This window comes from Chionomys nivalis, chromosome 19 (assembly GCF_950005125.1).
Source record: "Chionomys nivalis chromosome 19, mChiNiv1.1, whole genome shotgun sequence".
NCBI classification, from domain to species: Eukaryota; Metazoa; Chordata; class Mammalia; order Rodentia; family Cricetidae; genus Chionomys; species Chionomys nivalis.
Window position 1 is genome coordinate 44,947,228 of NC_080104.1, and position 18,732 is coordinate 44,965,959.

At 38.4% G+C, this 18,732-nt stretch overlaps 1 protein-coding gene across 1 annotated transcript in view; it reads left to right on the top strand.

The window, feature by feature from the left end:
* Ctnna3 (catenin alpha 3) overlaps positions 1 to 18,732 on the top strand; it is a 1,259,162-nt gene that overhangs the window by 993,901 nt on the left and 246,529 nt on the right. Inside the window, exon 13 of the mRNA XM_057751057.1 lies at positions 14,470 to 14,621. Within this exon, the coding sequence (XP_057607040.1) occupies positions 14,470 to 14,621 (152 nt within the window). The remainder of the gene's footprint in view (positions 1 to 14,469; positions 14,622 to 18,732) is intronic.

Sequence of the window (18,732 nt, forward strand, 5' to 3'; positions counted from 1 at the left end):
GTAGGATCTTGAAATCCACACAGATAATCTTCCCCCATATTAAAGTTGAACATGAGTCTGTCTAACTTCCAAAACAAGCCAGTGAACAAGATAAGCTTTTGTGATCCCCACATTAGGTACGCCAATATCTGAGGGTAAACAGAACGGGCACCCCTTACTTAGGTGTCAACATTTTGCAGCACAGTGGCTCTGGTATAGGAAGAAGAAATGCAAACACATGCTTTTGCTTAGAAAACCTCATTTTAATGACTTTGTAAGTCAGAAATTGAAATCTCCTTATGGTAATAATCAATTTGAGCAACATCTGAGAAAGTACAATAGGAGTCATACGTTTTACCTTTATTATATAAGGGTCATAAAACGCCCTGACAGCTGGGCGGTGGTGGTGCACGCCTTTAATCCCAGCACTTGGGAGGCAGAGGCAGGCGGATCTCTGTGAGTTCGAGACCAGCCTGGTCTACAGGGCTAGTTCCAGGACAGGCTCCAAAGCCACAGAGAAACCCTGTCTCGAAAAACCAAAAAAATAAAAATTAAAATAAAAAAATAAATAAATAAATAAAACGCCCTGACAGGGCAATTTTATCTACTAGCTTCATCTTAAATTCTTAAAAAATCTTTTAAAATAATGAGTTTATTTTCTTTCCAATAACTGAATATACCTTCATAGACTTGGAAGTTATATCCACAGTGTTACCCATTTGTTCAATTTTGATTGAAGTATAAAACAGAAAATGAAATGTGCTATTTGTATGTTGGTTCTATGTGTTGTATTGGGGTGTGTGTGTGTGATATGTTCGTATGCATGTGTAAATGCTGAGATGTGAGTTTACATATGGAGGCCAGAAGACAAATTTACATGTCATTACTCAGGTGTGTCCACCTTTATTTTTTATTTATTTTGAGACCCACCGAGTTGACTAGACTGGCTGACAAGAGAGCTCCAGGAATCCACCTTGACAAACCTCTCGAATGTTTGAACTAGAAGCACATGCAGGCAGGATCAGCTTTTATTCTGGCTTTTGTCCTGGCTGACATTCAACCTGACTTAATGATTAATGACAGAAGTTATATGTACACCTCATGCAGCAAGAACGATGTGAAAAAAAGCAGTCAGGGTCATGAAATGTCATCACCACCTTCAGAGTGTCCGCTACTAAAGTAGGGACAGTGAGAGATAATTTTAATAAGAATGTATCATGTCCCATATTGCTACTACCACAGACGCCTGGGACTTTTTGCCTGACAGAACTTGGGACAATTATCTTGTCCACTGTGTCCAGATGATGTGCTGACAGGTTATTTTCTGAGCAATAACTGAGATATGTGACCTGCTGTCCTTGCCAGCAGAGAGCCCATTTTGTAGTTGACAGCAGCACTCCCTCCACGGAGAGCCTGACATTTGTAGCCTTGTAGCCTTTGGGTCCCACACATCTGGATTTGATTTCTCATGCAGGTAGGGCGCCTTTGAGTTCTTTTTTGTTTTAAAGTTAGATGCCGACATTGCTTTGTTGCAAATGGTCTCTGAAGACATGATTCTCTTTATATGAGTCCTCCATGTATGCAATCAGCAACTGTATCTATCTATAATAACAGCATTTTAATTCCAAATGCTGTGTTTCCCCTCTTGTCAGTGAGACACGGTTATCTCCTTTCTGAATGTAGATAGGATTTCTGAAGCTCAGATTTTGTGCAGATCCAGTTCCTATTATTGTCTATAGAGAGATCAGTAAGTCAATAACTATGTGGTCCAGCAAAGGTTTAGAATGCTGAGTGAGATTTATTGTTCTTATATGTACTGAATAAATGCAGTTTCATTAATAAATGATGAAAGACAGAAATAAGACCTATTATTAAAAGACTATTAAAATTTAATATTGTCAAGTCTTCTTCAATTGATATAAATAAATAAATTGACAGCAAGTACTTCAATTCTTTATTTCAGTATTCATTTGATTTTCTTATTTCTTCTCAAGTGGTACATATATTATTCCATACACATTATATAAGGTGAGTGCTAGAAAACCAGAGTCCCTCTTGCTCATAAACACCAATAAAATACTAACAGAAATAGTTTGATTCTATTTAATCTTTCAAACTGAGGGAAAAATAGTACAGCAACTAGTATATAATAGATTTTAATGCAAAAAAATCGCTGAATATCAGTTCCATCCCTACCTTACCTGTGTCACTTTTGGTGACAAACAGTTACAAATCTTCTGATGTGGACATATTTAAATATCTATTGTTAAGCTTAATGCCATGACTTCAAATGTGATTTCCATGCAGTATTCCTTTGATCTCTGTTACTGCCTGTGCCCTAGCCTCCTTCCCTCCCCTTTTCCTTCTGCATTCCTTCTCTCTCTGATAGATCGCTGGAATTTCAGGTTACCTAAACTCAGCATAAACACACAGTACTCTTTCTCAAAGATCTCTGTTCCATGTCTGGATTCTTTGTTCTTCCTTTCTGCTGAAATTCGTCACCAATACTTCGGTCATCTTGAGTACTCCCTTTCCTACACCCCTCAACATCTATCTCAGAAGCAACTGCCTCCTCCTTCTCATAGTAGTTGCCAACATCCTTCCTTACCCCTTCATGAACTGCCTCCCACAGTAGCAGGCCAGCATCTTGGTGCTTCAACCTAGCCATTAACTTCAAACACCACTTCCATGGCCAATAATAGCCATTAAATATTAAATCAGGATTTCCAACTTCTCTCTCTCTCTCTCTCTCTCTCTCTCTCTCTCTCTCTCTCTCTCTCTCTCTCTCTGTGTGTGTGTGTGTGTGTATGTGTGTTACAGTCTTATTCTAGTGTAATGGAAGCAAACTACATAAAACTGGTGGCCAAGGCTTTGCTCTCTATGAAGCAGCATGAGTGTGGGCAGCCACACTGGTTCCCTGAGGCTCCTCCCTCGCCTGCTGTTTTCTCCCTCCCATCTGCAAAGCCTCCTGAGACACTCTCCTGGGAACTCAGTGAAAAACCACTCAGAAAACATCTTTTCAGACAAGTTAATTATGACGAGATGATGAAATGGCATTTCAATCATGCTGCAAGGGAATAATCTTGAGCACATTAAATTAAAATCTTTCTTAATGATCCGGAGGGTTCAGAGGGATAACATGATGGTTGTTATTGGATTATACAGGAGTACTCCCAAAAATCTGGTTAAAAACGATCAAACTCTTAACTTCATGGTTAATTGAGGCAAGTCTAATTTTTTTTAAGAAATATCATATTCTAAGAGAGCCTGTTTTGAAATGGTCAGTTGTTTTCGGGGTTTCTGTCCTGCCCAGTTCCTGCAATCATTAAATCCCAAAGAAATCACAGAGAGGTCTATATTAACTATAAACTGATTGGCCTAGTATCTCAGGCTGCTTATTAACTCTTACAACTTATATTAGCCCATTATTCTTATCTGTGTTAGCCACATGGCTCAATGCCTTTTTCAGCGGAGCAGGTCACATCTTGCTCCTTCTGTGGCGTGGCCAAGACTACAGAAAGAGCTTCCTTTTTCTCAGAATTCTCCTGTTCCCATTGACCCACCTCTACTTCCTGTCTGGTTGTCCCAACTATACTTCCTACTGACCAATCAGCGTTTATTTAAAATATAATTGACAGAACACAATTGTCCCATACCAGTCAGTTTTACCAGCGTAAAAAAAGCGTAATAGCATTAAAAAGAAACTATCCCAAATGTAGGATGCTGTGACTCAATTCCCCATTGATAGCCACATCAGAACCCCTGCCACATTAAGCATGGACTATTAAAATCACTAACTGGTGGAATCTTTCTGACATTCTAAACATTAAGAGAAATTACAGTTTAAACTGTACTTTTTCTCACTTTAAACCTCTGAAGTTTAGTATTCTCCGGGAGGAGCAGCACCGTTTTTTTTCTGATCTGGATTCTAGAGCCGACAGGAAATTCAAGCTTATATGTAATTAATGAATTCCTTGGGTTACACCAGAACACATGACTAAACTTTACATCTGTGGCCATCTGGTAGGGAGCCATGTGTTTGTTTCATCTTCAAAGAGATTTGAGTCTTGAAAGGTGTGATTCACAAGACAAATCATCACCTTCACATGGGTTTGTGATGAAGTTTTACTAGCTAAGGAGTTGCAGGCATTTCTGCCTAATGAGACAGAACTTTGGTTTTGGTAACTTTAAAATATAGAAAATTATACATATAGGTCAATGAATATTTAAATTATTTATCTTCAATTAGAAAAAATTAATATACATATAGGTAGAAAGGGAATACGTATAGGTATAACTGGAAATGGAAAGTCATAGCTCACGTCTAGAGATAGCCAGGCATCTATAGGTGACTTAAGGACAATCCTTTCCTTAACATAAAAAACGGATGGAAGAGGAAGGATCAGATAGGTCCAAGAGCATTAAAGTTAGGAGAGGCAAATATGCTTTTAGACACTTTTTCTCTTCATTTTCTGAGCAGCCTTATGATGACTTAGAGATGTTCAGGGTTAGAAATAATAAAATGCTCTCCGAGAAGCTCGGTGTGTCTCAAACGCAAGGTTTTTTTGCACACTTTTGCTGATACAGGGGATTTGGTGGTAGCTTTGAGTATTTGGGGTTTTATCCTAATTAATCCTCTTAACTTCGGAGCCCTGTATATCAGCAATGCACGGAATGTACAGTGTGTGCCCTGTAGAGGTGAAGCCGTGGGCTGCAACAGAGCTTTAGTGCATAGGAACAGAAGAGGGTAGAGAAGTCAGTATTTCCATGTGCTGTGACCCTAGCACAGGGTGAGGCAAATGATTTGACAAAAAATCCCCCTGACTTTGACTTCCAGTGAAGCGGTAGATGCACCATTTTGAAAAAGAAAAAAAAAATCTCATTGTAATTACCAGGCATAAAAACGGTACAATGCCAGAAGTGCTTTTTCAGTACAAATTAAAAACATATGTGTGTATGTAAATATTGCTTTCTTTGGACATCAAAGAGAATGATGAATACCTAGCCTAATAGTGGGTTTCCTTTTTATATTTTGAATATAATACAGTGAGAACATGGGGGACACTGGTGCATTCTGACACAAAATGGAAAATGAAATAGATCCATAATATAATCTGCATTAGCCTCTCAGCATAGCAAAATATAGAACATGGGAAATTAATAAAGAATAACAATGTATTCCTATCATAGTTTGGAGACAGAGAAGCATCAACACCTAGTGAAGGCCTTCTCCTTGCATCTAGACATGCCAGAAATTATCAAAGTGGGAAAGAACGTGGGATAACATGGGCTTCTCCACCTACTCACAAACACTACCAGAGAGACTATCCTCTCAGGCTTGCTCACTCTGAAGCATCTTTGAAAGACCTCACCCTGGGTACCAGTACCATATATATTTGAAGTTTTCATTTCTAACACAGGAATTCTGAATGCAAACATAAGAGATTCCCCAAACAGGGTGTCTTCATCCTGGACCCATAAAGAAGATTTGCCATAAAAGAGGGCATGATTCAGGACACGTTCTGCAGAACGAGTCCACAGATGTGTGAATAAGATGGAGTGTTTTGCATCTTCATCATGCATAGTACATGGTAAATGGAGTTGTGAGAGATGGGGTGCAAAACAAGACGAGAACAACATCCTTTCTACAATAAGCATCCACCAAGCGTTTCCACCATGTCTGGAAAATGGAGAGCACTGAGGGTCAGTAAAATTCCTGTGACGATGGTGAGGATAGACCTGAGGACCATGCACAGAAGGTGTGGTACGCTGTTTTCTAGGTAGGTGAGAGATGAGAAAGATCCAATCTACAACAATAGTAATAAGAATTTGCAGACTTTTTTTTTAATTTTAGAATTTTATGAGATATAAAAGCAGTCAAACCTGATGAGGGAAGATACATATAAGAAAAAAAAAGGGAACACTGCCATTTTATTCAGGTACTTGAGTATGTGGCAGTTAGATTTGCAAAGGTGAGAATCACAGATGCCATAGCAGATGTGGCAAAAATCATGATGATGTCTTTGTGTCACACCCTGGATTGCTAGGGTCCCGTGATTCACGCCCTTTGAGAGATGCTGAATGTTTATGTATGTGAATGAATCTCACAAGCACAATTAAAGAATGCTGTAGTAATTTGGGACTTCTATTTGCATGGGCTGTTGACGGAAGATATAGGAAAAGATGGAAATATATCACCTAATTCCAAAGCTCCACTTGATTCCCCATATCATGGCTAGCAAGCAGAAATCAGAATCCTTGCACAGGCCAATAGTACAAGAGCTAATTTATACTGAATTCTTGTGCTATTAAGCAACATATAATCTAGACAAAACTACTAATAAGATATGATGAGTAGACATATTCAGAAATAGGTTTAATTATTTAAAAAAGAAAGGAAGGAGGGGAGGGAAAGCAAGGAAGGAAGGAAGGAAGGAAGGAAGGAAAGAAAGAAAGAAAGAAAGAAAGAAAGAAAGAAAGAAAGAAAGAAAGAAAAAGAAGAAAGGAAAGACACTTATACATTTTTCATTGTAAAGAGAGGAAATACTTATTTAGGATGAGGGAGGTGACCTCATCCTCCAAATCTCTGATATTTTATGACTTTTGATTTAATATTGTTATTTCTTTTCTAGACACTCACATTGTATATTAGATGGAGTGAGGCCCAGTGAGTAAAGGCTCCTGATGTCAAGCCTAAAGTTTGTTCTGAAAATTTGAATGAAATTTATGCCCTGGCCTTGCTGAAGTGTACGTGGGTAGCCCTTATATGGCGGTTCTGTTGAACTTGTCCATATTGGGTTTCACTGTCTAAGTAGATGAGGGCGACTGGCTAGATCTCATCCTCAAAGTGTTTTACTAGGAGTTTCTAAATCACATCAAGCTGATAGGCAAGGTTACCCATGACAAGCATCTAACATAGTTAACACTGTGATAAAACTAGACACCAGCTCTTAGTCATTGGCAGTATTCTCTGCTTTATTGACAACATGCACTCTCCAGAATAAAAATGTAGATGTTCTAAATAAGGAATGTTTACATAATTTTCATTTTGAAATATTAAAAATATCTTTGCTATATAGTATTTGTCTTTGAAATTTATAGGATTCCACATTTGTTAACATTGAAATAACTATATGTGGTATATTATTAGGATATATGGCATTTTAATTCTAACTTGTATATTTTATTCTGAAAAAACCTTTAATTATTTTAAGCAGATTCTAATATTGTTGTTAAAGATTATGGACTAAATCTCACTGATGGCTGTGATTACATTATCTGAATTAAAAGTCATTTCCTGCGCTACATAAGAACTTGTTATATGCAGAGATACAAGACACAGAATTTTAAAAAGCATGTTCAATTTTCTTGTATCTGATCTTCATTTATCTTGAATCTTTGTACAACTACAATCAATATTTAAAACTTCAGGGAACTTAAATTAATGTGGTTTAAATACGTAAGTATGTTTAATTCATAGGCATTGTTCTAGAAAGCAGAGTAGAAATTGATTATAAGATTTTGAGTAAGAAATTGATGCAGTCCTTTTATTGATGCTAGTTGAATACATTTAAAAACTCACATTCCATTCATAGCAACTGAAATAATCTTTTTATAAGTATTTTTCTCACAATTTCTCCTCCTTTGTGAAGCTGTATATTTATGTTATTTGCAAATACTTTTAACCAGACAACTAAAGAGAATATTTATAAATATGTTTTTAAATCTGTAATTCTTTTAAATTTTTTGAGACATAGTTTCTTTGTGTAACAGCCCAGGCTGTCCTTGAACTTGTCTTAAGGAAATCCAGTAAACTAGAACTATGAACGTTCAAAGAAAAGAAAAAAGAGAGCCAATGAGTTAAAGTTATCTTCTGCAAAATGAGCAAATTGGCCATTTGTTCTGTGTGAGCATAGATAGTTCACTGCATATCGTGCACTGTGTTCAGTTCTTCTGGTTACACTTATTCATAAGCAGAAAGACATTTGGAGATGCTGGTGAGTAGGAAGGTGGGAGATGGCTAGGTGAGTCGATGCAAAGCAGACAGGAAAGGTAGCTGGAAGAAAAAAATATCTGCCAAATAGATTGATGCTGATTGATTAAATACAGAAATGGAGATTTGAGTTATATTGTTCTTCTGATTTCAAAAATGAATTCAAACAACTTAAAAACACAGGACCCTAGATTATTTTGAAATACAAGGAATAGATTAGGAATCAAAACTGGCGACAAAGGCATCATCCTATGAAATCCTACCGTCAGCCTAAAGCAAGTAAGTTGAGACCTGATCGCATGCATGCTTCTCGAATAATAACGTAAGCAGTTGCTTGGTCACGTTCTTCACCGAAAAGACACTGGCTGCTTAGAAATGGTCACTAAGAGAAACTTGAAGGGCTGGAGATGTGGTTCCTGTGACAGTGGGGAGGATAGATTGGAGGACCATGCACAGCAGGTGTGGTAGGCTGTCTTCTCTAGCAAGGTGAGAGATGAGAAAGATCCAACCTACAACAACAGTAATAAGAATTTGGAGCGTTTTTTAATTTCAGAATTTTATGAGATATAAAAGCAATCAAACTTGATGAGGGAAGATACATGTAAGAAAAGGGAACGCTCCCACTTTATTTAGGCAGTTGAGTGTGTGGCAGTTATATTTACCAAGATATGTGTGTGGACGTCAGAGGTAAACCTCAGCTATTATTTATAATTGGGCTTTCCCCCTGTTTAATCAGTGAGATAAGGTCTTACACTGGGCCCTCCACGTGCCGGAATAAGCGAGGCTGACTGGCCATCAAGACTCAGGTGTTTTTACAACCTCTGCCTCCCCAGCTCTCAGATCACAGCCTGCTCAATTTGTATTTTTATCTGTGAGCTGGGATCAAACTCAGGCTCTTATGTTTGCATAGCAAGTTCTTCACTGTCAGAACTATCTCCCTGGTCAATGTATAAATGTTGATAGCTGCACTAAATTGATAAATGGTAGTATCAATGTACGATGGCAAGGTATACAACAATAAGGATGAAAACACACTATGCATCATGAGAGGCAAGTCACATATATTTAAGTTTAATGAAACAAGATTCAAGGGGGTATACAATATGGTTTGCTTTGGTAGATGATCAGACCAACTAATCCTTTCTCCCATAAGGAAAATGTTTCTTTGCATTATATTTAGTCACCGTGAGAAAAAAAAGCTGAGACTATTTGGTGTACTTTCTGGACTTCAGAAATCTAGGGGAGCAAAGCTGTCACCCTAGGCTACTGAAGGGTGGTACCCACTCTCCTAGCTGTTGCTTGAGTCCTGATATTCATGCAAATGGTTTCTTAGCAATGTTAGTTCCTAGTGGCTTCAGCCTCTTCACTGGCTGTTTAAGGTGCAGATAAAGTCTCTAGAGACGATAATATTATGGAAGAGTGACCAAGATGGAAATGACACCATCTCTTTAACTTGGTTAATCAATCAGGTCACATACATCATTTCTGCTCTGTTTACTGGGCATGCAGACGGTACAACACAGGGATGGAAAATTCAGAGACTTAGGTACCAAGAGAGGTATTTGGGATCATGTTGAAGACTCATTATCACATCTCATGAAAAGTTAAGTTTGTGTGCTCTGAGTATTTTTATAGTAAAAGAGTTGATATTAATAATTAGAACAATAAATAATTAGAAGTATTAATAAACATCAGAAAATTATAATTCAGGAAAAAATTAGCAGGCAATGTATTAACCCCAAACCGAGTGATATATTATGGATAAAAATCATTAAATATTCCTTGGCACAGGTCCCACTTTAAATATGTCCATCTTATTTAAAGATTTATTTTATTTTAATTATGTGTAGATATGTGTATATGTGTGTGTACATGTGCATATAAGTGCAGGTGATGATGGAGACAAAAATCAGACCTTACAGCCCTGAGGCTGGAGTTTGGAAGGTTGTGAGCTGTCCAATATGAGTTCCGGAAATTGAACTTTGGGTCTTCTGCAAGAATATTTCATTCTCAATCATCTCCTTCGCTTCCAAATATGTCAGTTTTCAAATAATTTAAAGAGTGACTGTGATTTAAATTAAAAAATTATGTGAGAAATTTAAATTTAAAATGGATAAATTTTTCCAAGTCAGAGGCATTTAGATTCTCTAAAATAATTCAAATATTAATTAATATTAGCATGCATCTTAAATATGAAAATTTCAAAGTGTAAGCATGAGGAATGAGTCCATTTCTATCAGTAGAGACATTCAAATGTAGACACTTGATCTATTAACTAATCAAAGATGTATATATAATAAGATATATGTAAGAGGCTAACAGCATCATTGTCAACTTTAATAAACCACGTCTTGGATTAAAGAGATGACTTAAAGGTTAAAAGTGTATATTGCTCTCGCAGAGGGCCAGATTGTTTAGCATCCACTCAAGACTACCTGCAACTCTTGCTCCCAGGATCATCGCATCCGTGGTACCCATACTTACATTGAAGACACACACAGACACACACGGACACACATTTAAAAAAAAATCTTAAACTCTATGTCCAGATGTCCTTTCCTTAATGTCTTAGTTTTGTAAATGGTAGAAGCAAGATTTGTAAGGCTAGAAAAGCTGTTCTTATTAGCTCTGCGGTCTGTCCTAAGTGGTCAGAGTCAGTGGGAACTCCAGGACACAACCTCTGAAGAGGAGCAAGGTCTTCCCAGTCATGGATTTGGATTTTTGGCGGTTCCAAACAGTTCTCTATTCAAGGACCCGTACATATTAAACAAATAGGAACTTTAATATTAGTGTTAAATAAAGCAGAAATGAAATGAATGATTGGAGCCACTCTAGGATGAGTCGCCCTTGCTGTTATAAATGGCTTCCCCAGCTGTGAAACAGAGCACCCTAAGACAACGGCTTAGCCCTGTGTGTCTTTTTTAAAGTCAGACTTCCCTGTACATTAGTAATCTTCAAACACTGCAGCATAATTATAAGTATTTTAATCTGGGTTTATCAGTGACTGGCAATGTGAATTAGTGACGTCATTTCTAAGCATCACTTATAATGAGTCTGGAATTCTTTTCTGACCTATTTAATTAGTTATTATGTACCCTCATCTACTTTCAAATGTGCATAATAAATTTAGCAAGGATTAAGAGGGATAAAATATTCGTGAGTTCCTGCCGGAGAAAGACTCAAGGCTTAGTAGACTTTGGCTCCATAGGTCTGTTAATCTCATTGTCAGGAAATTAACAGTAATTTTTCCAGGAGCATGACAGTTTAGAAGTCTCAAGGACTTTACTTACTAAAAAGGAGACAGTGGAGATTTAGGGTCCAGAGAGCAGGCTCCAGAGTCGCACACACCTGCCCTCCGCTGATTGGCTGTATGACCTCGGTTTCCTCATCGGGTGAATCAGGGCAATGATAGCTTTCAGTTTCCAAAACCACTGTGAGAATTACATCGGACTTGCAGGCAACATGCCCTGCCTGGGACAAAGTATTAACTCAGTGAGGGCTGGGAGACAACTAGAACCCACGAAGGGCACAGCACAATAGTAAAAGGTCCTGTGCATTTGGGGGCAAAAGGGTAGGCAGAGACAGAAGAATCCCTGGAAGCTCATGGACCGACTGCCTCAGTGCACTGAGCAGAAAATGACAAGGGAGACCCTGCTTCAAATAAGGTGAAAGGTGAGGACCTGAGTGTAAGGCTGTCTCCTGATTGCCACACAGATGCCTGCTCCCCCTCCCTTACTCCCCTTCCCAAGGACTATTTTTTTTTTTTTTAAGAGCCCAAAGAATAGGGCTGGGAAAATGACTCAGCAGTTAAGGGTACTTGCTGTTCTTGCAGAGGACCAGTTTGCTTTCCAGCAACCATATCCAATGACTCAGAAGCATCTGGAAGTCTGGCTTCAGGACTTCTGACACTCTCTTCGGTCCTCTTAGAGTACAGTATGCGTTCTTTCTTCACTGTGTTTGGAATAGATGGAATGACTGGTAGCCTTCAGTGGGTTTGCCTTTTTATTTAAAGATTCATTTTATTTTGTGTGTGTGTGTGTGTGTGCTCACGCGCGCGTGCATGAAGGTGAGAAGACCACAAATGACTGTTAATTCTCTGCTTCCACTATTCCTGTCCAGGGGCTCACCTCAGGTCTCTCAGCTTGGCAATAATCATCCTTCCACACTGAGCCATCTTGTCAGAGTTTACAGTTTCTTAATACCCAGGTAGATTATGAATTCAAGACAGACTTGTCATATTCCTAAATCTTCTTTAAGCAGTTACTTCATTATACTATATTTACTTTGTCTTTTCTTGGAAGTACTAAGAACAATACTTCCTAGTTAGATGCAAGCAACCACATGACTATGGTTTAAGTAAAGCACAGATGCAGATGAGGTTTAAGGTAATGAAAGAGAAATACCGCGTTACACACTAAGCAAAAGGTCTTTATTCCCTTCTGTACCTCCAGGATGGGAAGAGAGATGATGCGGACGTCTTTGCTGCTAGGGAGATGCTAACAGATTGAAAGTGTCAATCAAGACTTAATGTGTTGCCTGCATGTTGATAAAATAGTTTTGAGTGAGGAAGATTGGGAGCTTTCCCTCAAGAGGCTGTAACAGCTTTTGAGAGTACAGCACATTCTTCACTAAGTGTTGGGGTGCAGCAAGGATACTAATGGAGCTAGAAGCCGTTCACTTTCTCTGTTTATGGTAGCGACTAGGGTAGGTGGTTTGTGTTCACAACTAGAATTTGAAAGAGATGTGGAATAGCTGAACTTATTTTTACTAAGAATTCCTACCTCTTTTTTATACTGCCAAATGAATAGATAGATAGATAGATAGATAGATAGATAGATAGATAGATATTCACTCATTCAATATATTTGAATGCTTCTAGAAGCTTGAATAAATATGTTTTGATGTACCTCTGCAATGAACAAAACCTAAACCACACTGAAATGCAAGCTGAATAGTCAGAATTGTCCCCATACCTTTGCTTGGCTTTTGAAGACTTAATTCATTCATTTTTTTCAACCACCCAACTCATTAAATATCTACTACATATCAGGGTAGACAGGAGAAAGTTTCATGAAATCATTGAAAATGGGCTCAAGTAAGAAATGGTGATGGCTACAGGCAGTAGGCATACGATTTGGCAATGTATTTAGGATATCATTATATTATTAAGTATATTGCACTCAATATTTGGATAGAGATAATAAAGAGGAATAGGCAGAGAAAATGCTTTGTTTTTTAAGCATTTATCTGTTTACTTCCAGTGAATGACTGGGCAGGAGGTGGAACGTGGCTATGGTTTGATTATGACTTTGTTTGAATCTGATCCTCATTATGAAAATATTAGAAGACAGATCCCAATGGAACTTTCAAGAGATCTGTACTGTCTGCACCAGCGGATTCACCCATGAATACTTACATTAGTGGATTTGACTGCTAGTGGGTTACCTCGAGTAGGCTTGACTAGGTCTGTCTCACATTCCCCATGATTGGGGTCACATTAAGACACCACCAGCATAAAGGCTTGCAGAGGCTGGAGGTGTTACAAATGAGTTTGAACTACCTGATGTGGGCGCAAAAATCGGGTGTCCAGAACAGCATACTTGCTCCTAACTGTTGAGACATTTCTCTGGCCCCATTTAATTTATGTTAAAAGTTAGAGAAGCCTTTTTTTTATGTACTTATTTTAATATCTTAACTTGACAGTCATCCATAGTTTTACCTAACAAGATTCCTCCTTGTACATAGTTAGGATACTGCTATTTCTGAGCCATCATGCATAAGATGTTGTCAAGATGTTTTGATTGTGGAGAAACATCTTACCCAAAGAATGTTCATAACACTTTTATTGTTCTTATATGATACAATTAGTATCTATAACTACATATATAGATATAACTATAGATAACTGTTTAGTTAGTACATCTCAGAGGCCTTGTTACCCTTTTCAGTTTTGAGTTGCAAGGACTTATTTGAGAGCACATTGCACGACACACCATACAGGTGAAGCTCAGAAGACGATCTGGAGGAGTTGGTTACCTCCTTCCACCTTGTGGATTCCAGACATCAAATTCAGCTTGTCAGGATTGGCAGCAAGAACTTTGCCTGTTGAGCTAAGTTGCCGGCCAGGTATTTCCTTTCTTTAAATATCTTTACCGTCATCATTCCAACCAGTTTTCACAGAGCCTCGGTTTTTCAATTTCGTGAGTTTTATATTCAATAGTTTTAGAAATGAGAAATGCTCTCAAGCTTGCTCAAAAGAAGCAGAACATAAAGAAAAAGAATATTTTATATTTCCGTAACTATACTTCTCATTGTCTTTGATTGCTTTTTTCCCCCAGATGTTGAAATAACTCTTCCATAATGTGTGATTCTCTGTATTTAAAATATTAAAAATGTAGCAATGAGATATTCATTTAAGATACAGTTCTACATTTCCAAGACAGTAAAGGAATCCTGGAATTCAAAGGAGATAATCTTCATATTGTTAATATTCACAGTGATCCCAGAGTTCGTGACACAAGTGAATGCTGCCCTGGATGCCCTAAGCAAGAACTCACTGACTGTTCTTGATGATAATCAGTTTGTGGACATCTCAAAGAAGATCTACGACACAATTCACGATATCAGATGTTCGGTCATGATGATTCGGGTAAGCTCACTTTACCTATGCTGGAGTTTTTTCCAGAATTCCTCACCATCTGGAATGTTTAGAAGGATACGAACAAACGATTGATTTCTTTGGTTTTATACCCATCAGTTCTTTAATCCATCCATATTTTGAATTCTAGCGTTTCTCCAAAGCCAGATCTTGTGTCATTTGACTTACGTCTTTGGTTATAACCAAACCAAACCAAAACAACAGCAAAACTCAGAAACAACAGGCTTGATTTCCCTAACAGGCAGCAAGGATCGCTCTCACTGCTAAAACAAGGTGTTTCTGTGACCAAACCCTCCCATCCTAGGCTGTCGATTCACACAGAATTCTGCCAGAAGCCTGATGTCTGGAACTGCTAGGAACAACAAGCCCTTTAAACTTCCCAATCTGGGCAGGCTTTATTTGAGAAAAAAAATATATCACTTTCCCAAGAGTGTGACTGCATCATTGGTTGCAGATACACTGTATATACAGAGACCAAAATTGTTTGTTTTAACTCAAATGTTAAAGTGTGTTTTTTTTTTAACGTTCCTAAAGAAATAAAGTAAGTTCTTAAAGAAAACGCTCATATTAGGATAGGAGAGATGTCATGAGATAAGGAAGAGGTAGGAAGTGAGGTATGGACTTCTATTTTCTGCAGTGTAGGAACAAGGGGCCTGAGAACGTGATGCCTGGGTGTTAGGGAGACCGTTGCAGGCTTATTATGAGGCAGTATGGGTGTAGATCCTGCTATCAAACTCTTGATTTTCTATAGAACACAGCACAGAATTATTTCACCTGAGGTGAACAAAATCTTGAGATTTACCCAACCATCCACACTTGATTAAACGCTACACTAAGGGCTATTTACCTGGGCCTCCTGCTCAAAGCCAATAAAGCACTTGGCATCCAATAAAGGAACCTTAGGCAGGCGGTGGATGCCTGCGGTAAGGTATGGTAATGTTTGTAGGTATGCATACAGTTCACTGTGAAAGCGTCAGGAATCAGCTGCTGGTTAGAAAGAAAATGATATGATGAGGAAATATGAATAGAGTATTGAAAGCGTCTGTGTAAAGTTAGAACATTATAGTCTTCACTGAGCAGGACATAAAATGGGGGCGTTTGCAAACCCTATAAAGAGTCAGAAACCATTGAGAGGTCAGGCAGAACAAATGGAAGGATTATAAGAGAAAGACTGAAGGAGATATGAAGGTACAGGATCCAGAACCTGGGGTTTGGGAAAAGCTGAAAATAACATAAACAGAGAGTCCCTAGTTATGATGATACTCTTAGGAGTGTGTGCCTTCACAATGTTTCAGTCAAAAGAATTCTTCTAACTTTGAGACGTGCCCTTTTCCTGGCCGAGCAGTGCACACAGCATGGCATTCTCGTGAAGTGTTGGGAAATCACACCGTTGTCACTCTTCATGACGGTAAGAAGCTGAGACTCTATAGTGTGTCTCATCTTTGAGGCTAACGCTTAGGTGACTGACAAGCAGTTTTTGATACCACAGTATTTTCAGGTCAATGATGTCTTTATTAAGACTCCATTGTAAGCTGAGGAGCATCTGTAGCAGCGGGTAGCCTACAGAGATTTGGTTGTGTGATTGAAAGTGTCCATAGAAATCTTACCTGACAGTGCCCTTGAAAAAGTTTTTGTTGTTGTTGTTGTTTTTGTTGTTGTTATTTGCAATTGGGTAAAGCATGAAGGATACATGAGCCTGGGATACAAAAGCTAAATGTATACAAACATACAAGCTTCACAAAATGGTTGCATCATGATCAAACCCGACAAATCAACGATCTCTAAGCATGTTTGGTAAAACAGTTACTAACAAGTAAGCTCCATGATAGAGGATCCACATTTTCTTGAGATCTGTCTAGGGATGAAAAAATAACAAACCTTTTAATTTCTTTTAGTAGATATTCTAGTATTTTCTTATTTTCAAGATGGCTTACATACAGCAAATCAAATTATCTTGCTGTTAGTTATCTGCATTCTTCCCAGACTGAAGTTCTTTATGGCGGCAGGAGACTACTTTGCTGCAGTTATGAACAGCTTAGGAGGAAGTAATTTTCTCTATAGCCATTTCTGTTTTCAAGGTGAATATTTCTATTTCTGGTAACTTTTTCTCCTTGGAGGATTCCATGTCTTGTATTCTTCACCAGGGCTTATTTTTTAATTTTCAGCTTTCTTTCTCTCTTTCTTTCTTTCTTTCTTTCTTTCTTTCTTTCTTTCTTTCTTTCTTTCTTTCTTTCTTCCTTCCTTCCTTCCTTCCTTCCTTCCTCCCTCCCTTCCTTTCTCCCTCCTTCCCTCTCTCTCTTTCTTTCCTCTCTCTCTCTTTTATTCCCTCCCTCCCTCACCCCACTCTCTCTTTCTCTCCCTCTCTTCTTCTTCTTTTTCTTTTTTCTTTTTTTGTATGGGGGGTTAATTTCAGCTTACAATTCCAGGCAATCACCAAGGGAAGTCAAGGGAGGAACTCAAATGGGGCAGAAACCTGGAGGCAGGCACCTATGCAAAGGCCATGCAGGGGTGCTGCTTACTGGCTTGTCTCTATGGCTTTCTCAGGCTGCTTTCCGAGACTATGGCAAATGTATTCTAATTAAATCCCCGCCTGCGTCAAATAAAGTGGAGTTATTCTTATGGGCAATTTCTACTGCTGTTTTACTTCTGCTGGCTTATTCTTCCCAATTTCAAGCATAAGAACCATTGGACTAGGGACAACTTTTGCTATTATTCTTGGTCCAAAATTCTAATTCAATTAGACTCCTTTATTTTTCTAAATGACCACTTATGCAATCTGTCTGGTTGTTTTCCAAGTTGGTTCTTTACCACACCAATTAGAAATATAAAATATTGCATTTTAGCTTCATGTAAATTATTAATATAAATACCCAAATATTGACTGTTTTTCCCAGGGATACAATCACCTCTATATTTGTTTTTTTTTCTTCTGCACAGCTAATTGTTTAAAATATTTTAACATTAAAATTGCAATTCCTTCCAAGTTCTTTGAGTCTTAAGATTTCAGCTTTAGCCTTCCTGCAGCTAATCACTAAGTTCTCCAACTCATCTTTCTAATCTCCACTTCCTGAGAATCCCCATTCTCCTGGTTGCTCCAATTTATCTGCCTTTTCTTCTGCAAATCAAACTTCTTCTGTTTATTGATTGCCAAACATTATATTCTTATCCTGGTGCTTTGATAATTGGTCTCCTTGGTTACGCAGACCCACACTAGAGTTGGGATGTTGTTTTCCCATTCCAGGGCACTCTGAACCATTTGATCAACACTTAAAACGAAGCCTTAGCATATTCTTTGCTTATCATATGTTTCACAATGCGGCTTATTCTCTTTCCCACATGTCCAGTTAGCTCTGCAATTTCTATGCTCGCTGTCGTTCTTGGGCCTGCAGGTACTACTTGAGTCGTGTGGCAATGTCGCGTCTACCCACTGTGTTCCTGTCACTTCTACCCACTGTGATTCTTTCCATAGTGCCAGCACTAATGACACCAGTCTCCTGTCAACCCCCGGGGAACATGCTTTCTCCATAGGAGTAACTGCTGTCAAAAGTGAGCTTCCTCAGGCTTTGTAGCTCCTTTGTTGACTATAGAGAATCTTTTCAGCCACCACTTGGGATTTATTAAGCACACTGAGAATGAACACCTTTTCATTTCTCGCCACTCAACAGATGTCCTGAAGTCACTTAGTCACTCTGCTCTTCCTTCCAGGGCATCTGGCCAGGGATTCCCAGTTGAAACATGGCCCTTTTGGGAGATGTCATGACTACTTTACAGCATCAGGATCAGTTTATAAAGGAGCCAGTTAGCAGGGAACCTCCTAAGGAAGCTCAATAAAGGACACATATAAAAGTAACTTTAGATTTACATGCAAATTTAAGTCAAATTTTGGTGGGAAGGCTTTTGAAGTTGGTTTCTTGCTGTTATCTTTAAAAAACAATGCAATATAAGGAAATCAAGAAGCTCCTGATGGCATTGGCAAACCAGGGCAGAGGTTTCCTGCTCAGAGCACATTCAATGGACTTCCTTGTGCATCTTTAGAAGTGACTTCTGTGTGTGGGAACAGAGCTGACTAGAGTAAGAATATCCATTGTGAATCATGCTGGGT